Raw genomic sequence first — 24,062 nt, 5'->3', positions numbered from 1 at the left:
TAGGCACCTGATCTACCTCTGCTTCAGAGTCCTTTTAAGCAACTCCATGTTCAAGGGCTCTTCTACTTTTGGGGACCCTGCCCAAAACTACTAGAAATGTAAATTTCCTCATTGAAAGGCTGTAAAATGCATGCAGAGTGCTCCAAACTACACAGATACTGACCTTGACTGAGACATCACTAATACTGGAGGAACTCAAAGCTCAGCATATCTAAGCTGACAAGGCAAGTCAGCAGCAGATCTCCTCATAGTGTTTTGCTCTAACTTTTCTATTTCCAGGGAAGCAGCCAACATTTAAACAGCTCAAATGTTCTATCCCCGATTGTTTGAAGGCAAAAACCTCATCCCATGATTTCATAAAGCATGTCTAGCACAAGACAAGCAAATGTTACAATGAATAGTTCACAGAGAGGCATATAGCACTGAACTGGTGTAATGTAGCTTCAGTAAAGCCCTACTCACCCCTTCACAAGAGGGAATTTCAAGGATTTACTTCTACAAGACTTAATGAAAACTACTTTCTGGCATCACTATTATTTATTTGCCTGCAGAATGTCTTAGAGGTAACCTAATTCTGTCAATTGTTTGCTAAAGTTTCAGCATGGGTTTACACTGGACAATTTAGAAACCAGTTGATCAGAAGCCCAAGGAAAGTAACTTATAAATGCCTGGAGTATTGATATTATTTAAATCACTACAATTGCATCTTTAAACCATGAAACTTTCTGTGCAGACTAAACGGAAGATGGGCTGTAGGTAGGCAAGAGTCTTCTACCAATTTCTTTCCAAACACCATTTCCACAGATCCAGCAGCACAGAATGATCGTTAACAGACTTCAAAGACACTGTAACCCCTCGTCTTGCAACAAGGCAGGATCAACACAGCAAAGATGACAGCACGAATACACACCACCTATGCACAGACACATACCATGCTCAGATCACATGCTGAAAACAGTATCAGAAGTCCTTGTCTGAAAACCAAAATAAATGCTCTAATTCTCACAGAGTGTTTGTAAAGGCTATTAATCTGAAAATTCAACTGCTTTGGTGTTAAAGTATCTGACTCTAAGTGTTTCACATTGACTTTGAGTCTATGTACAGTCAGAAATCTTGGTGTACGAATATAGTCATGAAAACTACAAAACAAAATACATAAACTCTTCCACTCCCCACCACACCAGCTCTTACAAATGGGCATTAAGACACTCAAAACTTCTGACATCTACTACACCAAGATAAACAAGTAAGGAGTACGGGTGTTGCCCGGTACTTTGCTAATGTATTTCTGAGTTACGTGCTAACTGAAAGCCTGAATGATAGATGTGCCATAAATCTAATACACAGCAAGACCCGGAGACACTTTAGTAAGTGCAGGTGTGAAGGTTTTCATGAAAACTGAATGCTCCAACCACAAAGGTAGAAGCTCAGCAGCAATGGCTGTGGCCCCCTTTCATATAAGGAAGGGTGCTTCATAATCGGTTTTCAGCAAATCATGTCATGGGGATTGCCAGCAGGAAAACCTTTTATGTTATTTACACTGAGATAAGACAATTTCTTCCCTCCTAGGTTTTCAGTGAGCATAAAGGCAAAGGGCTTCCCTTTAGGAATGAAAGCAAAAAAACATTGAGCGTTTAAATGTTTCGCTGAGTCAGAGTTTGTAACAGCTAATTGTTAGGAAAGTGTTTTGGAATAAACTGTGGGCAATACTATGAAACAATGCTTTTAAGAGGAATAAAGGAAAAAGGTGGAAAGTACCTATCACTTACCACACAGTCCTTTATATTAATATGAGGTTCTAGCAAGCAAGCAATTTTTTTCTGGAGGATTTTGGAATTTGGAGAATTGTCATCTTTTAGACCACACCCCTGTCTTCCAACTACAGTAAACAGTTCATTCTTCTTTCTCATTTAGGTGTCATTTTTGTATCACCAGGGAGCGAGATTTTAAGTCACCAGCTTCTGTGCTTTTGAAGCCTTTTCTAAATTCTTTTCAACTCAACATGGCTTAGACAGGCAGAAGTGGGCGGATTAGCTTGACAGCCTGCATCCACTACTCAGTTCCAAGGTTTCAGTGCAATACGCATCTCACACGTACCAAGGCACCTGTCATAGCTCCTAAGCCCTTTGAGTCAAAGGCATTAGCTGGTGCCAGAACACTGGAGCTTCCACCAGGGGTGAGAAAAATTTTTAAATAAACAGCAAAAAACCCCAGGGTATATCTGGGCAATCCCTTTTTGCCAATTAAACATTCAAATAGGATTAATGTACACAGATCATTATTATCTGAAGAGCCTGCCATGGAAAAGAAACGTTTATGTCTATTTATGCATACCATCATAGAGGAAAAAACCCTTTAAGCACTGATACTGGACTGGAGATCCAACTACACTTCCCATCTCTGCTTGAACATTACTGAAATCTTGGCCTAATATAGCTCTGAAACCACAAGCCCTGAAATTTGAATTGCCATTAATTTTGACTAACAGTCAGTACTTCAGATGCTATTGAAATTAAGTTCCATCTGGGAGTGCTGACTCAAAGTCAGAGAATGACCAGTGGTGTGTACAGAACCATACCAAGGATCATATGTCCCTGTACCTATGGAAATGTACCCAAGATGAACTTCTCGATGCAATATACTTCTGTTCTTACTTCTCCTTTGTTGCTTTCTCTTTGCTTGGTGTTTTGCAATAATGTTTTTAAAGCTTCATTTTTCGCATAAAGAGAAAGAAAAAGTATGATCACTAGATCTTTAAACTGTGGCCAGCAAGGATTTCTAAATTGTAATTGTTCTTAAAAAGTTTAGGTAGCATTTACTGCCGCAAATGTAAATACTCAAGCCGAGAAATTAAACAGGAAAGCTTCCTGGAGTAATCTCAAATGCAAAATACACATAATTATAGAAAACAAAGCCAAATAATGATCCAACTTTCTTAATTCTTGATTTCTATACAGTGCAAGTGACTAGCAGTACATTTCATCAATGCACGTTTTTAATCTTCTAGACGCTTGCTTAAGCAACAAGGCTTCTTTAAGAAGCAGCACTTAGTAAAGAGTCTTCTGGCAGACAAAAGCAATTACAGTGAAATAGATAACTATTACTGCTGCCCACGTTGCTCTATTCTACAGTAGCATTTCATTTTTACCCATGTAAAGGATCCCACTTCCACAACATTGAGCATAATAACAAGTTACTAAGTTTTTGGCAAAACGTAATTATTCAAACAGTTTGTTATGTGTATAAAGTGGCTCCCTTTTCAAGACAAAACATTTCAACAACTAAATAATACTCTAATTATGTTTAACATGCAAATGCATTAATTTAAAAGGTTGCTAAAGGAGACTACAGTATGTTGGCAACATTGAAATCCCAGAAGTAAAACTGTGTCAGTATGAACTGATACTCTGGACCCAACTTGTAAATCTCACTCATGCAGTCAGTCACATACAGCTTTCAGAAAGTGTTCAAAAAATAAGACAAGATCAAGTGATTTTAAAAATCTTACAGGTTTTATAAAAATGTTATTATACATTACAAAAAGCCTTTTATCAATTAAAACTTACAAAACACTTAAAATGTCTAATAGTCTTTTAAAGAAAGATTATCTGTATTTCAATATGTACAGGTAACATTTATATCAAAACTTGATCAAATAGAAGACAATCCATAACTTTCATACCTATCTAATTAGAAGTATGAACACTGTCAAAAAGACATGTTTAGAAATTACTGTCCTTGTCTATAAAAATAGAAAAGAGAGATACTCTAAGTATCTCACCTGAAGACTCAAAAATTTCCAAACATAACAAGACTCAGAACACAGCAGGTTTACAGTGGTAGCCTAAAAACACCAGTTAAAACCTCTCAAAATCAGAGAAACTAAAAACACAGAAACTATTTTTCTGAGTATTCCAGCTCAGAAGAATGATGATGTAAATTAACAGGGAAGAAGAAAAGGAAGACTGGAAAAGTACCCCTGAGATAAGGCAGAAACATTATTATTTTTTCTACTTGTTTGCTTCTTTGGCTTTCTGTTACTCTCAAGCTACCACATAGGTTTGAAAGGAAATTTGTCATGTGATATGTTTTAACAATTACATCATCACCACATAGATAATTATTCTGACACAATACAAATGATACAAAAAATAGCCTAAGTTGCTCTTTTTCTTCAGACTCTTCCCATTTCTGACCCCATCCCTCTATTTTTCTTTTTAACAATTTTTTAATCCTGCATATTTTTTCTCATTACCATTTCCCACATCTTCCTTTTTTTCTTGAGGGTTTTTTATAGACAAGTTCTTCAAAAGTCATGCTTTCATCTTCCACTTCATTTTCCAAGTCTCTGTCATGCACGAAGCCTATATTGAAAACAAGAAATTAATGCAGAATGGAAAACCCCAACACCTTTTCCTCTTAATAATATGACAAGCTATGTCATTGCTATTTTATATGTCAGCAATATACCTTCATGTGTGTATAATCATGTTTCAGAAGTATTGGGCTTAATATGACAATGTGCTTAAGAGCTCTGCTAGGAAGCAGAGACTGCTAAGCCACTTGCTGCGCTCATAATTAATTTTTACACTGAAAATCTGTTTCTATTGTTACTGCTTTTGACTTTTTTAAGAAGTATGTCTCTCCTCTCTCAAGGTTCAGATTCAGCAGAAAATACATTTGCTTACTGACTTGAAGGACAGACTGTATTGTTGCTTGTGAGACTATGAGAGCGCTCCTGTGTAGTCTTATTAACTATATCGTTCTTGGAATAAGACAGTGTTAACACAAGACTTTATCACAATCAAATTTTCTAAAATAGAGCTACTTTAATGCTTTACATATAGTGCAATTTGTAAGCCGGATCACTTCATTGCTGCCTTTTTACGCAACTGTTGCAATCCCACCACCTAAATATGTGCTTAAACCTAAACATACCAGTAGGCACAATGAAGGCTTAAACTTGTCCTCAGAGGTCTGTGATGCAATAGACTGCATCAATGTATGTCACTTTTAGTGTGAAACCAAGTGAAATGGAAGTGAAAACAAAAGAAAACCAACTGCATATAATATTTTTCCACAGAACTCTTAAAAACAAGCTAAGGATTAGTTCTGTTAGGAAGCTAGTTTCCGAGAACTTGGATCCACACTGCCCATAAATGCACTGCTGCAGCAGAGTTAAGAAACAGCACTGTCTTATTGGTGAAGATGAAGATAGCTTCTCTTCTGTCCCCCCCCCCCCCAAGTTTCTATTCTGAAGACTGCACTTGAACCACAGTTACGTGTGCATCTGTGCGTGCCTGTGTGCACAAACGCACGCATACTTTATGCAGGCTGGGATCCACTGAGGGCCGGGGAGGTGGCTTGCTCCATTCTCGCCACCCTGTAACCAGCTTCGAGGCTCATGCTCTGTTTTAGAGAGCCACTGAGGAAGGACTGGTTAACGCATGTTTTCCAGAGTGCCCCGATGGAGGTTCCCGTTTCTCGTTGCCTAGAGGCTAAGTGAATATCCACAACACTGCTGACTTGGAGACTAAAGTGATGCTAAGAGACCGTTACGGAACAGTGATCTCTAGGGGGCACAGAAACCTGTGTAATTTGAAAACATACCTTCTTCTTTTATCCTGTGAGAGTCCATTTTCTTCAGCCACTTATGAGCCTCATCAATGGTGGCAACCAATTTGTTGGCATGTTTGGTTATTATTTCTTCAGCTGAAATGGAGCACAATTAACATTCTGTAAGAACACTAGTGGAGAGATGGACAGTGGCTAAAAGCCAAGCACAAAACCAAGTTACACAGAGCTGTGTTGTATGACGATGCTGCAAAGCAAGAAGTCTCAGCCACCAGTGATCTCACAGGCAGGCAAATTCACTACTGGGGATGACGATGCTGTATGTATTACTCCCCATTCCAATGAACATTACTAGCACTACGAGAGGAGAAGCTCTCCATCCTTGTGCTGTCCCTTTTAAGGTATACCTGAAACTCCTGCAAACATTCTGGTTTATCTGGTTTGGGTACTAAAGTTCCTGGCTTTCATTGCCCCTCCGAAATTATATGAGTCAAAGTAAAACATGGACCCAAAATGTTGCTGCCCTTGCTTAACTGCACCATTAAGGACCTGAAAAATGCTTGTTATAAAGTGAGGAAAAAGTAATCTCAAAGGCAAATAATTTCTGTAAATATATTTTCACTGAGTGGAAAAACAAGGTAACATTCATCAAGCAATTGTCATAACAAAATCAACTATTACCTAATTAAGCCTACTACATCTATCATATTCATCACCATCATGGTTCATTGACCCTAAAGCCAACTAAATAATAAGCAAAACTTTATGGAGTTCATCCATATGTAAAAGCTTTTCACTAGGAGTAAAGATAAAGATAAAGATGAATACCACGATTTAGTTACAAATTTAACTTATTTCACTGATCAGAGCAGATGAACATATCAAATATCACAGTTTTTCGCTACTGTCAGATATCACAGGCAAAGAGACAACTTGACAGGGTTGGTGGATTTCTACAACTAAAGCCAGTGACAGTGTTTTGATTTAAGATGTCACTTTCCCACAGCAAGTACCCCAAACAATTTTGCTCCTAGGCCACTCATTCAGTGGTTCAATTTCACTTGCAAAAATCAGCATAGAATAATGCTTTAAGCTTATGAAGGGAAAAAAAAAATCAAATATCAAAATATGTATCTCTTAAGTACCATAGTTTACTGGACTTTATAATACCAGGGTTGCCTTTGAGTGCCTGACACCCCACAGATTTGTAGTTAAGTATCCACTTTTATTCAGCCCTAGCAAAATTACAAGTTCAAGGGCAGACTAGTCAGAGATATCCTTAACCAAAGACTCCAAGTATTCGTAACACTCTAGCCCTACATATCCAAATTACTATAGCTGGCAGAACTAAGTAAGTACGAAACAGTATTCACTTTACCCGTACTATCTGATGTATTACTTTGTGTTTGGAACAGGTGAGAAAATATTTTTTAATATTTTCAACTCTCTTAGTTCTTCTTTTCCTCAGCTACCTGAAATACCTGGACACACCTTTCCCTTGACCACACTAAGATTTTCAAATGGAACTTTGTCAGGTCTAGAAGCTTGGCCACAAATGACATCCTAAATTGTTTAAAAGAAAACTGGAAAGGTCCTACCTTTAGCCCAGGCTTTTCTCTCATAGATTTCCTCTACCACATCTGAAATCTTCTTAATATTTTCTTTGATTTTTCTCTGGCGTAAGTTGGAACCTTCTTTATATGCTAAGTAGTCTCGGGTGTAAGTCTTTTCTGTAATGGCCTCCACTACTTCCAGTCCATCATATATTATTGGATCTATCTTTCTTCTAAAAAAGTCGGCATAGTATTTGTAGGCAACATTATTATTTCTGTGTTCATCTGTGTTTCTGTGCTCTACGTAAGCCTCACTGGCCACAGAAACTGCATTTCCTTCTGCATGCAACTTTTCTTCCCCGCTGATCTCTGTTGGTGTCACAGCTTCAGAAGTGTCTGCCTCCATGTTTTCTGACCGGCTGAAATAGTTCTCAGAGCTCTGGATAAATCTGACTCCACAGAGGTCACACTGGGTTTGGTCAATATCTGCTTTTTTGAAGATCTCTGATAAAAATTCCTCTCCTTCCATTGCAACAGGCTCAGCTTTGGAGCAGGCCTTCCTTTTCCACTTCATGCATAGAAAAACGAAATGGAAGACACGACGCAGCTGGCGTTGAGCAGATGCTTTCTGCTCTTGCTTCTGTTGCTTGCTGAGTGCAATGACTTCCAGGGGATCCTTTTGGTCCTCTAAGCAATGAACCCTTTCAAGTTCCTTTTCTAGCTCATCAGTGTATTCTGTCTTATCCAAAGAGGTCATAAACCTGTCAAGGTTTATGGTTTCATACAGGATGCCCCGTATGGGTGGATGCCCCTGAGTGTATGCAGAGTCCCACTTCCATCGGCAGTCAACCAAGTACTCTGCATCTCGCTCTGTCAGCAGCTCTTGCAGGCCTGCAGCGATTTCTCTTACGTGTGTAGCATCACTCACTTGTTCCACAACCCTTAGCAATCTTTCAGGCACTTTAGAGGGAGAGCCTTTTCTCATTGATTTCAGCATCACCTTGATTTCAGGGAAGTGGTGGCGTAAGAGGGATCTATATCTAGAGTTCTGTACCTGGTCAGCATTCAGTAACATCACTAAGCACAGCACTACGGTCCGCTCAGCCTCCCCTGAAGTTATGCAATCAGGATCCTCGAAAGCATCCAGAAGGACATTGAACTTTCCATGAACTCCACACAAAACTTCTGCTAGATAACAGAGATGAAATCTGAAATTCTGTACAGCTACATATGCATCCTTTGGTCTATACTCCTGTATAATAGAAAATGTGTCTCTAAGTTCTTTGTTATGGTCCTTGCTTCTGAACAAAAACTCCCAGTAATGAATGAGAGCAATGTAACTCTTCGGAAAGCAGAGAGTAATGTTCTTGGAGAGACGCATCAGGACAGCACAACAGAGCATATACTGGAATTCCAACAACATCACCGTGTTTCCTATGCTTGGAATCAGGTATCTTGTGCATTTCTTGACCAGGACATTCATAAAACGGAAAAAAAAACCTTTTACAGTTTTCCGGGTTCTTATGAACATAGAATTGCTCAAGTGAATTTTCAAGAAGTCGAATGAAGCACAAGTGCGTTCTTCCCGCATTTTCGGCATTTTTGTCAGGCAGCAACATACCATGTCTGCCCTCTATTCCTTTGGCCTTTCCTCCTTGGCCTTTACTCTTTGGGGAGTTTTTTGCCTTTGACAACGCAAAGTTTAGCTCTTTGTTATAATCATCCTCTTCCTTAAAAAGAAGTTTCTCAAATTCCTCAGGATATCCTGAAGATAAGATGAAAACTTGCATGGCACTTAGCCACAAGTCAGTTGATTCTCTTCTGGCTGCAGTGTCTTCATTTTTAAACTTAAATGTGATGTACTCCTTCAACACTGCTCTACAGGGTTTGGAAATAATGTTACTGAATTCCAGTATTTCTTTGCATGCCTTTGGGTTCTCAGACAGTATTCTCAAATGAAAATGATTAGGAAAAAACATTTCTAGGAGGGCTTTACACGATGCATATTTGTCAGCAGTCAAAATATCATCAAAGCTTTTGCACTGATTCAGTAGCTCTTTAGGGAAAGTGCGTGTGGCTTCCAACAGCAGTCCGTTTATTGCCACCAGATGCATTTTACACTGAAATATTGTCTTTGCTTCATGGCGCAACAAGGGCTTATGGTAATCCTCACAGGTTTTATCTTCACAGTTCAAGCCAGCAATGAACTTCATACAAATACCAGGGTAATGCCTGTTCAGTAACACATGGGTGATAGAGCACAACCTGCTTAACAAGTGCTGCTTCAAAGCTGATTTTACCTCCTCTGTGCTTACTGAGAAATCACCTTTTGTCTTCCTCTCTTTTAGACTTGGCTTGTCTGGCAAAAACTTGAGAATGGGTTCAGCTTCATTTTGAGACACCTGGCAACTGTCACCTGTTGGGACAATCCCAAAATAAGCAAAGCATGACTTCACCATATCTTTCTCTGCATTGGTGGCTGCTTTCTTCAAACCCCTAACCAGACTCAGAAGAGCCATTAAGCCACGCGTTGCCATAAAGAGGATGTTCTGGTTATGAGTGCTGCAGCGAGATAATGCAAAGAGAGCTTCAACTGCACCAGCAGAGTGATTCAGAGATAGGAACTGACAGTATGCGTTGCTCAGCTTTGCGAAGTCTCCCTTCAGAGTTCCCTGCAAAAACACAGCCTCAGCAATGCCAGACTTCTGCTCAGTTTGTTCACAAAGTTCGAGGGCTTCTCTCAGGATGACCTCCAAGTCCACTAGGTCCGATTCTGAACAGCGAGTCACACCGGCACGTGCTGCAGCAAGCAAACACAATGCACGAAATTCTTTTATAGCTGTAAGGTTGGCTGCTTCCAGAGCAAATCCGTGTTGTTTCATTAACTTTGCAGCTTCTTCCTCTCGACCTTCCCTTTTCAGCAAGTCTGCTGTTTGGCGCAAGCATCCACGAGACTTCAGAAACTCAAGCTGATCCTCTATATCAAGTTTTGAGAGGACTTGCATCATTTCCTCAGTTCTGTTCATACTCAGGTACTTTGCAGCTGCTTCCAAATACAACTGATTTGCTGTACATGAGAGTTTGGAAACCATTTGTCCTTTTGTATTTAACATCTCTTCATATCTGAAATAATAGATACATCAATTTACTACCATAGATGACTAACCTAGGCAAAAAACCACTGCATTTTTAAAAAGCCCCTAAAACACTAAACAAATAGCTGCCCCCAGAAGCCCTTCCTTCAAAAAGGCGAACTATTTCAAATGATATGTCTGTCATGCAAAAAACAATCACAACATCTTAAAAGATCTAGGGAAAGAATTTAGTTACAGCATAAGGCTGTCTGAAGCAAAATCATTAAAACTTCTGGTACAAAAAAGATCACAAGGTTTATGGCATTAGTGAATCTTTCTCCACGCTGTCAAATCACTGTACTAATTATTTTAATCACATTTTGCCAGTGATAATCTTCTGTTTATTAAAGTTAGCCTCAATATAGAATGGTTGTTTACACGAAGAGAAGCCAGAATGAAATAAATGTGAATTTCAATTAATTCTCCATGGGCCAATATAGATAATATTATGTAAAATTTACATAAACCGGTCAGTTTAGAGAACTCTTTCAATTCTGTCATGTGTATCTACATATACTTTGCTGCTTACCGAGTGCCTGAGCAAAGTACCTGGTTGCATCTTTCAAAACGTGCACTTTAAAAGACTCAGTTATTAATTATTATTGGCTGACATGAAATTATTAAGATATGCCCTAAGCCCATCTTGCAAAAGTATTCTCTCCTGCATGCTGAGAATGAGTAATTTTTTCCTGATGGGTGAGTAAATTATCATTAGCCTTTTATTATCACCTTTTTCATGATATACGTGGGAGTGTAGATTTTTCTACCTATGTTGAAGAATTTGCATGAATGATTTGGGGATGCTGACTTAAAAAATCGTTAGTTGGTAAGGTGACTTTAATGCTTGAACTTTTTGATCAAACTATCTCTACATACTTAACAAGCTTTAATCCTTCCAAAAAAAGTTGCCATTACTAAAGGCACTTCACAAAGGATTTCAGTGAAGGTGTGTAACTGTAGGTCTTGCTAGAATTCTAATTGGTGTACATATTCTTTAAAAGTCATCAATCAATTTAGGTGTAAAGAAGGGTGTGGCCAATAAATTAACCTTTTACGCAATAATGTGCTAATGAGGTCACAGGGATGATGCCAGATGCAAAGTTTTGTCAAAAAGATACTAATAAAATCAGTTTATCAAGCATAGTGCAAGGCAGTTCTTAACTGCCCTGAGCCAGTACAGGGGGGATGGTACAGAAAAGTTCACCCCAGAGAGTGGGACCAAGAAACTGTCAGGCAGCGCAAGCTGCTCATTTAAATTACTATTCCTTGCTCTTAAGTTAGAGATTTTGAGAGACAAATAGTTCATTTGCCACAACGACTGCTGCATTATATACCATACATCTAATGGTTATAATCCTACAGAAGTCAGTGACTAACTGGCTAAATCCATTACTATTTCACCCTTAAAAGATAAGTACTTAATACTTCCATTAAATGTTTTTGTCATATTTACCATGAGAACCTAGTTCAGGGGGCTGGCTGAAGGACACCTTGCGTGACTAGTAATACAGACTGGAAAAAATTCCCAGGAAAATGAAGCTAGTCACTGCTCCAGCTGTGAATACAGTACAATGCTTTTCACCATGTTATCATTACCCAAGTGAGAATTCTGACAAAGTTAACTTCATGTAAAACAAAGTCACCAGCCAAGACTCTTGTGAAAATTTTATGGTGAGCCAGCTGTATTACGCTGAATCTTGAAATGGAAAAGAGAATTATATTCCAATACCATCTTGGAAGACATACCTTTCAACTGCCTTTGCTGCCTCTTCATAGAGTTCTTCCTGACAATACATTTTAATTGCCAGATCAAACTCCTCAATTTGTTCATAACATTCAGATGCTTCTTTGTAGCACTGGCTTTTCTGATAGTAAACTGCAGCATCTTTCATCTGCAATGTAGAAGTCAGTAATGAAACTGAAGTGCTCTAAATAGTCAAAACTACAGGAACAGAACAAATTTAGTAATTCCATCATGTAGGTGTCTCAGAGACACACACTTTGATAAAATGTAATTAAAGTATCTGAATATAATCAAATACATATTAAAGTAACTGTCCTAGTTTCAGCTGGGATAGAGTTAATTGTCTTCCTAGTAGATGGTACAGTGCTATGTTTTGAGTTCAGTATGTGAAGAATGTTGATAACACTGATGTTTTCTGTTGTTGCTAAGTAGTGCTTAGAGTCAAGGATTTTTCAGCTTCTCATGCCCAGCCAGCGAGAAAGCTGGAGGGGCACAAGAAGTTGGGAGGGGATACAGCCAGGGCACCTCACCCAAACTGGCCAACGGGGTATTCCATACCATGTGACACCACATCTAGTGTACAAACTGGGGGGAGTGGGGCGGGGGATCGCTGCTCGGGGACTAGCTGGGTGTCGATCGGCGGGTGGTGAGCAATTGCACTGCGCATCATTTGTACATTCCAATCCTTTTATTATTGCTGTTGTCATTTTATTAGTGTTATCATCATCATTATCAGTTTCTTCTTCTCTGTTCTATTAAACCGTTCTTATCTCAACCCACGAGTTTTACTTCTTTTCCCAATTTTCTCCCCCATCCCACTGGGTGGGGGGGGTAGCGAGTGAGTGGCTGCGTGGTGCTTAGTTGCTGGCTGGGGTTAAACCACGACAGTAACCGTCATCAAAACTGAACAGATTTTAAAAAAGCCTTCAAAATATTTGTGTCCGAAAAACTAGAATGCAAAATTAAAGGTATTATACAGGATTTCCAAAGTACTTTTTATTCACCCAGCTCTGCCTGTTGTTAAAAAACACCACACACACTTCTGTTGACTTTCAAATTTCTCAGAATCCACAGGATTAAAGTAAAACAGTTATGGATGCAGAACGGGAACCCTAACCTTGTATCTTAAATATTTGGGAACAATTACTTTACATTCTTGTAGTGGAAGTGCCCTGCAAATAAAAAATGTTAAATATCATCATACACTTAGAAAATTGTTAGTACATTACTTAACCCTTGCAAGTTTCAAGGTTTCATTTAGATGGCTGTCATCAGTGAAGTTTCAGTATCATCAGAGTATTGAATGAAGTAACAGCTTAAGTTTCATGAAATCAGTCATTGATTAACTTTCGACTGCAAAGCAGAAATGACTGATGGTGACATCTGAGCAAAGCCAAAGAAATAAACCTAGACTGAGTAATTGCATCATTGTCCTCTTCCTTTCTCTTCTGTGACAAATGCCTCCTCTTGAACAGCCCAGCTTAAAGAGCTGTTTTAGTTCAGCTACTACCATGTCACAGAAAAGTACTATTACCTTATGAGTAGTATGAGGGGAAAAAAAGCTGTAGGAAAAGGAAAGTGGTAAGGAGAGGATAGTTTAGAGGATATAATACCTTTCCTAACTTTCTACACAGTTCTGCACAAAGCCGGAACTCCTTTGACTGAAACAGACATTTTAGTGATAGTTTTGGTTCTCCACATTCCAAGTAAGTTTTAGCCAATGTCATATATTCCATCTGTTTTTCCCTGTAGAAAGTAAGAGAAAATTACCGCTTACATCCAAATTAGCTTTAGTATCACATTATCTGTCACTGAATCCAACCAGCACTGACATCAAGTGTTCTTCTTCATTAGTTCACTAACTTCAAAATTAGTTATATTTTGGGCTGACACTGTTCTGTCCAGAAGTCTGTTCCAGAATCAAGCTGCTCTGGCAGTAAAAACCTTTTTTGTTTTTGTTTTTTTTTTTAAATTCTCAAACTAAAGTATACTAGTGTGGTTTTGTGCTGCTTCTCTTTTCTAGCTTAACTTTCTCCTTCTTCCTTTCTGCTGTTTAGCCCCAATGCCATTAAAGACAACAATCAAATTTGTTCTCAGCCTTTGTTCTATATAACTAAACAAGCCCAGCCTTTCCGGTATCATCGCAGCACGTCTGTTTTCTTTCCAGACCTATTCTGAATTCATCATCCTTGAGCCTGGAGGATCAGAACTGTAGAGAGCATTTCATATCATAGAGCACACAGGAATCTTACTTATGCTTTGTACACCAGCATTAATACATCTACTAAAAAAAAAATGCCACTTTCACAGCTTCATTATTACATATGTTCTGTCAGCTTAACACATCCCAACATACCCAATTTCTTCTCCTCAAATTTTACCCAGTTGACAAGCACCCCAGCTTACAGACTGAAAAAAAGTTTTTTCAGTCCCATCAACAAACTCTCTATGATCATGAAATTTCATGAGTATCCTTATACTTCTAGCCAGGTCACTAATATAAAACAGGTAATTAAAAAAGGTAAAACCTTGATTAACTCCAGTAATAACATTTCTCCAGACCTTCCCCCTTCTCCTTTGAGTGCTAGCTTCCTCTGCTCTAGTCATTCCTTACCCACTGTGCTATCACTGCTAGTTTTTGGCCTCCCCAGCATGAACATGAATTAATTCACTTAGGTCTAGAGTACTCGCCATAAAGTTTTTTCCTGTCCTATTTGAGACAAGTCCCAAACAGTTTTTCAGCCTCTTCAGGAAACGGCAAACTTTCTCCCTTGTCAAACCCTTCAGCTATTTTGCCCAGCTGACAGCATGAACTAAATGATTCATCTCACAATCTGTCCCTTTAAAACTGCCCTTTGGTTCAGAGCTAGTTCTGCTTGTTTAATTTAGATTGACTCTAACACCAATTTTGCCTCAAAGCTCACTTTTTGTTAGCAGCTTTTCTTCCCAAATGTACAACACCATTCCTTCTTCTTTGTTAAATGAATATGCAGTGGGATTAACTGGAGTTGAGCACTGCTGATGGCATATGCTCTTCTATCTATATCTAAGAATATAAAGCTTCTTGAGGTAATGCAAATCCTGTTGCTTTTCTCTCACATAACCAGTAAGCCCTTTCAAGGGCCACATTTGGTTTGGACAGCCTATGGCATACAACTGCTTTCACTACTCCCCAAAGGGAGCAATGCCCCAGATCCTGTTGGAGCTGTGCTAGACTTTCCAATTTCTTAAATCCCTTCTGCCGCCCACAAAGAGGTGAAGACACCTCGCCTGTGTGGTTCTCCGATGTCTCCAGTCTGGTCCCACAACTGTGGTGGGAATCTTCCCCTGCACACACCCATGAGGTCTGGCACTGCAGAATGACACTCGTTCATCTGTGTTTACACTTACCTGGGGCTGCTTTTCTTTGAGTGCACTTTGAGAACAGCATCGTGTGCCAGGGCCAGTTTTGACTTCTCAGCTGCTCCTCCCTTTTGGTAACATTTGGCTGCCACCTGGGGTGAAATCATACACAGCATTCACACATGTGCATCCAGCCCATGGCTTATCACATAAAAGCAACACTTTATTTTACAGTCACTGTAATGGAAAATAGAAAGACTGGCAGGGTGCCTGGAAGAAGGAAAAGGTAAAACATTGCAGTGTATTTTTAGGACAAAAAGAAAGGCTTTAAAGTCAGTCCACATGTGACTAAATTAGAATTTTAATTACAATGTTTTACATGGAAGTAGTGAAAGCAAAATTCCTGGTAGGCTGATAGAACAAATAGCACATGCAATTTGAATGATGGCCTAAACCATTAATTGGTAAGTCACCAGGCATCTACCACATAAATTCTATTAATAAAAGTTAGGAAAACCAATGTATGCAAAGTTAAATCGAAAAGCATGGAACATTTATTCGTGTTTTTACCATATCAGGCCCTTTCTGTGATAAGCTAAAGGGAATCAGCAGGAGTTACCATGCTCCTAGCAAGGTTTGCTTCATTATCACCTTGCTCATTCTGCAACACCATTATTTCTTTATTCTATCCATTAATTTAGTATTTGCTTCTGTTTGGAAATTGCATATTGCAAGCCACTCTTAGAACTGCCAAATTCACCAGATAATTTCTTCTTAATGTACCAATGATAAGCAAAGATCAGGGTTATAAAGAAAAGAGAACAGCAGATAATGCAGCTAATACATTTCAGATTTCAAGATTAAATTTTTTCAGCTGTGTGTTTTTTATCTTAACACTTTTCTGTCCATTTAGGAAATTGCCTTTTTTTTTCCAAGGGGAGATAAAGACTGTCTGTATAGTGGCAGGTGATTATTTTGATTTTGCCTTGTTATAAATATCTATTTTCCATACAAAAAATTATATGTTGCTATCAGCAAAAAATGGAAGCTTTCCTTCTGCCATGATCAAAAGGCATCCAAAATTTTATTTCATAGACTCACAAAATATCTCAAGTTGGAAGGGACTCACAAGGATCATCAAGTCCAACTCCCTGCTCCTCCTTACTTAAAACTAAACCATATGACTGAGAGCATCGTCCAGACGCTCCTTGAACTCTGATAGGCTTGGTGCTGTGACCACTTCCCTGGGGAGCCTTTTCCCATGACCAACCACCTTCTTAGTGAAGAACCTTTTCCTAATGTCCAATCTGAACTTCCCCTGATGCAGCTTCATTCCATTTCCTTGTGTCCTATCACTGGTCACCAGAGGGAGGAGGATCAGCACCTCCCCCTCCACTGCCCCCCCTCCCCGTAAGGAAGCTGTAGACTGCAATGAGGTCACCCCTCAGCCTTCTCTTCTCCAAGCTGAACAAATCAAGTGACCTCAGCTGCTCCGCCTAAGTCTTGCCCTTGAGACCTTTCACCACCTTCGTCACCCTCCTCTGGACACACTCTAATAGTTTAATGTCCTTCTTATACTGAGGCACTCAAAACTGCATGCAGTACTCGAGCTGGGGCTGCGCCAGTGGAATGTAGAGTGGGACAATCACCTCCCTTGCCTGCCTAGCTACACTGTGCTTGATGCACTGCAGGACATGGCTGGTCCTTTTTGCTGCCATGCCAGGGCACACTGTTAACTCATATTCAACTTGCCATCAACCCAAACCCCCAGATCTCTTTCCTCAGGGCTGCTCTCCAGCCTCTCGTCCCTCAATTTGTATGTATAACCAGGATTACCCCATTCCAGGTGCAGAATCTGGCACTTGCTCTTGCTAAATTTCATACAGTTCGTGATTGCCCAGCTCTCTAGTCTATCCAGATCTCTCTGTAAGGCCTCTCTACCCTCGAGGGAGTCCACTGCTCCTCCTAGTTTAGTATTGTTTGGCAAACTTACTTAATGTACATTCAATTCCTTTGTCCAGATCATTTATAAAAACATTAAAGAGCACTGCACCTAAAATTGAGCCCTGGTGACTGGCCACCAGCCTGATATAACCCCATTTACTATAACTCTTTGAGCCTGACCCATCAGCCAATTGCTCACCCAACATATTATGGACTTGTCTAGCTCTGTGCTGGACATTTTGTCCAGAAGGATACTGCGAGAGACAGTATCAAAAGCTTTGCTAAAATCCAAACCCACCACATCTACTAGCTTCCCTTGGTCAGCTAGATGCGTGACCTTGTCATAAAAAGAAATTAAGTAGGTTGGTTAATTAAGTAGTTGGTTAAGTAGGACTTTCCCCTCATGAACCTGTGCTGGCTATGACCAATGACTGCACTGTCTCTCAAGTGTTTTTCAGTAACTCCCAGAATTTTACCAGGCACTGAAGTGAGACTGAGACACCAGGGTCTTCCTTCTTACCCTTCTTGAAAATTGGGACAACATTTGCTAGCTTCCAGTCGATTGGGACCTCTCCAGACTCCCAGACTGTTGAAAAATAATGGAGAGAGGTCCCGCAATAAAATCAGCCAGCTGTTTCAGTACCCTGGAATGAATCCCATCGGGTCCCATAAACTTATGTGCATCCAGCTGGAGCAGCAAGTCTCAAACAAGTTCAGTCAGCTGGGAGTTTATCATCCCCCCAGTCACAATCTTGCAACACAGGGCTCCAGGAGTCCCAGGGCCCACCATCGGTGTTAAAGACAGAGGTGAAGAAGGCATTAAACGTCTCTGCTTTGTCTATGTCCCTATTTGTTAGGTGACTGACCTCATCAAGTAATGGACCAATGTTATCTCTGATCCTCCTTTCACTGTTAATGTATTTAAAAAAAGCCCTTTTTGTTATCCTTCACAGTGCTGGCCAGCTTGAGCTCTAGTCAAGCTTTGGCGGCATGAATTTTCTCCCTACAGGTGCCAAACAGCATCTCAGTAGTCCTCCCGTGCCACCTGTCCTTCCTTCCAATGTCCATACACTTTCCGTTTCTGCCTAAGTTCTAGAATAAGATCCCTGCTCAGCTAAGCTGGCCTTCTGCCTCACTTGCTTGACTGCCGATGCTTTGGAATTGCCTGCTCCCGTGCTCTTAAGAGATGGCTCTTAAAAAGTGACCAGCATTCATAGACCTCAAGATCTTCAAAAGCAGATTCCCAGGTGACCTTACTAACTAGCTCCTTGAGCAGCCCAAAGTCTGCTCTCCCCATATCCAGGGTCAAAGTTTTGCTGGCAGTTTCTCTCCTATCACCAACAATTTAAAACTCAACTACTTTGTGGTCACTGTGACCAAGACAGCCAACAATCACCACTTTGCCCACGAGTCCCTCTCTGTTTACAAACAACAAATCTAGAAGGGCACCTTTCCTAGTCAGCTCCCTTAGTACCTGCACCACGAAGTTATCTTCAGTGTGCTCCAGAAATTTCCTGCACCTGTTTGTGTCCATTGTATGGTATTCCCAGTTGCTGTCTGTCCCAAATCAATGCTGGCTTCCCAGTTGATGTCTGAGAAGTTAAAATCACCCATAAGGACAAGGGCAGTTGGTCTGGAGATATCCCTTAATTCTTTGCAGAATAATTCATTGGTGGTGTTGTCCTGACTGGGTTTTGCTTCCATTCCATTAAGTGTCATCCCATATCTGGATTGTATTAACTATCAATTTAGGAAATAAAAGACTGTAAAATCTCTATGTTCTTTAAATAGTGAGGGAATGAAACCATCATTTTGCTACTCTTTCTGTGGTCTTCTTAGTGCTCCCTTGGTTCTTACATGCTGTTCCTTAATGTGTTTTGTACCCATCCCTAATTACTGTCCAAAAAACCATAAAAGGGCTCTGAGATCATCACCCAAATCAATATACTTCCAAGAAATGCTTTCATTTTCCTGCAGTAATGTGTAATGATATTGTCAAGCACGTGGTTTAGATTCATGAATTCCAGTCAATGCCAGTTGTTGCTAATCATTGTTTTTTCCAACCATTTTTCGTTCATGCACATTAAAATGTTTTTCCCTCATTGAACTTCAAATTTCGAAGCAGTGAATTTAAGATTACAGACAATAGGCTTGCTCTCCCTGCTTACTTCTTGCAAGTCATTTACAAGTAGTCTGTAGACACCTACACAACTACAAACCACAAACTAAGACTGCTACAGAGCAACTGAAGGTATACAGATAATTTTATAGATGCAAAGAAAAAACCAAAAAACAAAAAAAAAAGGTTTCAGAATAGACAAGAACCCTTATTTCAGATAAAGATATGCTCTTACCTCCCAGAACTGATGTTTAGCATAGTAGTCTCCCTGTGCAATCCATTCTTCTGGAGTTGAAGTTTTAGCAAACATGCTGTCATCTAAGTCTAGAAGGTCAGGGGTAATCATTTTATGTTAGAATGGATAAACCACAGAAACCACTTACGTACCAAAACTAAGCATTAACATTTCATAATGCTCCAAACTCTAAGAATTGTGCTCACATCAGTAATGGTAACTATTAGTTAAATACATTTTATCCTTCTCAATCAGCACTGAAAATCAACAAATTGAGTTTGGTTTTGAAAGACCTTTAAAAATCATGCTTGTTTTTTGGACAAAACTTTGAGTAAATCCACTGCCTTTATAGAAACCAAATTCTTTCATTTGATAAATCTCTTTTAGCTGGGACGGTTTTCCATGAACAGCCTTCATTACTGTGCAGATGTGACAGATGCACTCCTCCTGTTCAAACTAACTGAACTTTGGTCCAGGCAGATGCTCAGCAAGTAGGCCTATTAGTTAACCCTATTGTGTGAGGCTATCAGTGAGAACACACCATCAAAACAAACAAAAAAACCCCAGTTTGGCTGGAGACTGGGATGGTAAGTGGCTGAAACTGTATAAACACAGCAGAAAATCTGACTACAAATCAACCACTTTATGCTATAAATATCTGCACCCATCACGGTCCGTTGAGCTCTGGCTGGCTGAGTGGCAGTGATGTCCTGTTGAGTAGGGACACCTCTCAGGTAGGGTTACCCCTCGAGTGTGAGCGATCCCTTACCTGACAGCAGGCATCGACAGGTTGGTAAGTGACATTTTTGCATGCATGTAACATTTAAGGTATGTATAGTAAGCTTATGTGACAATTTTTGTATCCCATACTAACTTTAAATGTAGTAAACAGTAGAGTATTGACTGCCAATCCATCTGTACTTATTAAATATTTTACATACCTAAATTTACTGGTTAGAACTCAATAAACTAACTACTAGATCAGATCTGTCTGAATGATCTCTGACTCTTCTCCTGCGACAGCAGGAAAACTTATATTAATGAATTAGCAATGAAGTTTTGTATTAACATATACAACTGACCTTTACAGACAAAAGAAATAAGACCCACTGAAATCAGTGGAAATTTGCGAGGGCAGTTATCGATGCAGACTGTTAGAAGGACGAAGGAATTTAACCTTCTTTATTATACAGCCTAAAAGCTGAGTAGACTGTCCTGTTTGAGTCTTGTTTTAGCATAACTTTACCTTTCTTTTCATCTGCTTTGACAACCTGAACAAATTCTCTTTTGATGAAATACTTAAAAGCTGGAGCCCGTTTATCACTGTCTTCATCGAAAATCCAAAGATTGACTCTGGCCCTTGTAACGGCAGTATACAATTGCTTTAGTTCTCCATTCAGCATCTGAAGCAGAACAACAAAAAAAAAATCAACACACTGAAATAAAATAAATGAAATGCCAGATGAGCTAAATTGTTAGAAAGAAACATACTCTGCAGTTATAAGAAAACAGCTAATATATACAGAATGAATAAGAAATAAGAAAGTATCTTTAAGTAAGCAAGTCTAAATATTAAATATGTGATTTTTCAATTACATAAACTATTGTCCAGCTAATTTGCGAGCAACTACTGCTACAGCAAATCTAGCAGCTGTAGGTGTGACAGTCCTTTTTCCTTCTAATCACTTGCACATATAATTATTCATTTTTTACCATACAATCCTGAAAAAATCTGACTCACTAGATTCTAAGAAGTTTCATAATTTTAAGAGTGACACCGATCCAAAATGAGACTGAAGTAATAATAAATATTGACAGGCTGATTGCTATTTGCTTTAACCACAGCTGTTCTGTAAATACACCTGTCTATTACAGATAGTTTTTGTTCTGTTATCAAATTATATTTGCAAAAAACCTCTTATCTTTCAAAATCAAGATTATATTATACAAATGCGAACAACTACCAAAAAGATAAAGCAACCTCAATAAACACAGAACTACAGGATGAAAGGATTTCTTGAAGAAATTTCCCTACTTTTAAGATTTAAGAATTTAGTTCATCCTATTCCCAGTGTTACCAAAAACTCACCTTGTACATTTCTACATTAAAAGGAGTTCTTTTCTGCATACCAGTAGCATCCTCTAAAGGCATTTCGATTAGCAATTTGCTTCCTACTTGCACATCCGAATGAGGAGTATAAGAAGAAATTATCTTCCATTCTTTACTAGCCTAAAATGTCAAGAGAATGAGGTTTACTCGTGTGCAGCAATCACTACTAACCACATATGCAAAAGATAAGGTCTTATGTTGTGATCGACCAATGCATCCCCACAACTGAAGAAGGCTCAGAGGAAATGAGTGGGGGAAAAAAATTACCTCAGGGAAGAATGTAAAGAATAACCACCAATTTTCATCAACAAAGCTGAACTTCATCTCAACGCTAGTGGGACTCTAGGGTAACCTTTGTTTGAGATACATGTCTGTACCAGGTGGTCATCAAGTTGAATAAACAACTTTCCCTAAAATAGCTAGTAGAGAGTAATGTCCTCCTGAGCCGCCCAGACCAACGTGGGGGAAAATGAATACATGGCTCAGTCCAACAGAATGTGTAAAAACTGAGCAACAAACAAACACCTGGAAGAGTGCAACTGGCTTGAGCTGGCTTCAAGCTCTGTATTACTTCCCGGGGACTGGGGATACCCAGCATCATGATGGTGGAGCACATAGGAACCGCTAATGGGAATCACGTTTGTATTGTGATTCCGCTGTATATTGCCATTGTTATATTATGCTTGCCTTCTGATTAAGGGATACTGCTATATCACTCTTCTAAATCCAAATCACATGCATTGCCTAATATATCAAATAACTAAATTTGATATTAAACATGAAAACCTCCTTGGGTGAACTATACATTTTCAACTTGAAGATACACCCCTACATGGCCCACCTATGGGGAAAAGGAGGAAATCAGGTTACCCTCACCATGGATGAGGCTCAAGGTTTAGTCCTAGGGCCAGGGATTCTCCTACAAACCCCAGTACTGCAACAGGCAGACTCACTGTGGGGGTGCACTGACTGCTGGACCAGGCAGCTCCCTGCCAGCTTGGGGCAGGGTGAAAGGTAAATGGTGGTGGGATAATGCTCATGAGTTGCAATCTGTCATGCTAAGATCTGCTATCTAAAACATGTTGGATTGATCTTAGCCTGTAGGTCAGGATGGGCAGCCACCAAGTCTCCTTGGCACTAGAAGCTCGGTGAGTTACAGACCAGCTGGCGCACAACTCACCAACCTCCTTGTCACTGTAGCGCCAAGGAGACTTGGAGCAAGGAGGATCCAGACAAACAGAGCCAAGTGGTTGCTGTCCTTTGCCTGGTGCACTGACAAGGCAGTTCTCTGAACAGGGACCAGATCATTCACCTTGGCAGGAAAAGGCAGTGGATTAACAAGAGGGACATTTGAGACATCATCTTTGGCTTGCAAGTCATCACTAGCGCTTGTGTAAGCCATGACGTGGTAGAGCCCATGGACAAAACAAAGGGGTTGAAGCCATGGAGGTGGACCCACCAGTATCCCATACAGGCATATATTCTCACCCTCATGGTGCCCAGGCAAGAGGGCTGGTGATTCATGCGATTAATGTATTAAGGTCACTGTGCAACACCAGTAATCACTAGTGCTGGTCTGAGCCAGGGAGCAGAATGGCATCTGCCAACACACCCCCTTGGAAGAATGCTCAGAGATGAGCAAAAACCCGCTCATGGGGAACATCTAAAAAAGCCTGGTCAGAGAATACTGGACTCTGACATGTGTACATCTGAGAAATGTCTATAGATATGCACAGACATACTTAAATATATGTTAAGTGTGGCGGCAGATTGGTGGTGTGCACTCTCATGCCATGTAACAAATGCCAGCTCCTGATCACACCATTATGCAGGTTCCTGAACCCCCACAAAACTAACAACCCAGAAAATCCTAAGTATATTTTGTTATGTTCATTTTTTCCCCTTTTTGGTATTTAATTGAAACCTGATTACATAGTGCCAAGTTTCTGACAAAATGAAAAATACTCATAATAAGGCTGAAGCAGCTTCTTTTTTAATCTATGGAGTTCAGAGCTTTAAGCAACCTGATACAGGTTAACTGTCTTCCTATGGGGAAAAAAATGTAGGAAACTTTTCTTGAAAAATGTATTTTGAAGTTAAGATTGCAATAAATCATCAATCAAACCATTCCTAAGCCTGTCATAGATTACAAAATAACAGCCAGCTACTGGTATCGTTTTGGTCAACAGCTTGCTGGGTTTTGGGGGTTTGGGTTTTTCTTGCTTTTAGATTCTTCATTCAAATCTGCTTCTTGAAACAAGGCTCATTTCAAATCTCATTTTCAAGCCCAATAAAAAGAAAACCCAA

The 24,062-nt window shown here is 39.7% G+C and overlaps 1 protein-coding gene across 1 annotated transcript in view; it reads right to left on the bottom strand.

The window, feature by feature from the left end:
• Positions 1-3,490: 3,490 nt before the first annotated feature.
• TRANK1 (tetratricopeptide repeat and ankyrin repeat containing 1) overlaps positions 3,491-24,062 on the bottom strand; it is a 57,537-nt gene continuing 36,965 nt past the window's right edge. The window contains 10 exon segments of the mRNA XM_052793135.1: positions 3,491-4,364; positions 5,611-5,712; positions 7,173-8,625; positions 8,627-10,250; positions 12,008-12,153; positions 13,619-13,751; positions 15,396-15,499; positions 19,646-19,734; positions 20,892-21,048; positions 21,735-21,875. Of these exon segments, the coding sequence (XP_052649095.1) occupies positions 4,252-4,364; positions 5,611-5,712; positions 7,173-8,625; positions 8,627-10,250; positions 12,008-12,153; positions 13,619-13,751; positions 15,396-15,499; positions 19,646-19,734; positions 20,892-21,048; positions 21,735-21,875 (4,062 nt within the window). The 3' untranslated portion in view covers positions 3,491-4,251.

The sequence above is a fragment of the Harpia harpyja genome, chromosome 1, assembly GCF_026419915.1.
Source record: "Harpia harpyja isolate bHarHar1 chromosome 1, bHarHar1 primary haplotype, whole genome shotgun sequence".
In the NCBI taxonomy this organism is placed as follows: Eukaryota; Metazoa; Chordata; class Aves; order Accipitriformes; family Accipitridae; genus Harpia; species Harpia harpyja.
The sequence above is the reverse complement of the archived record's forward strand: the minus strand, read 5'-3'. Positions and strand labels throughout refer to the sequence as shown.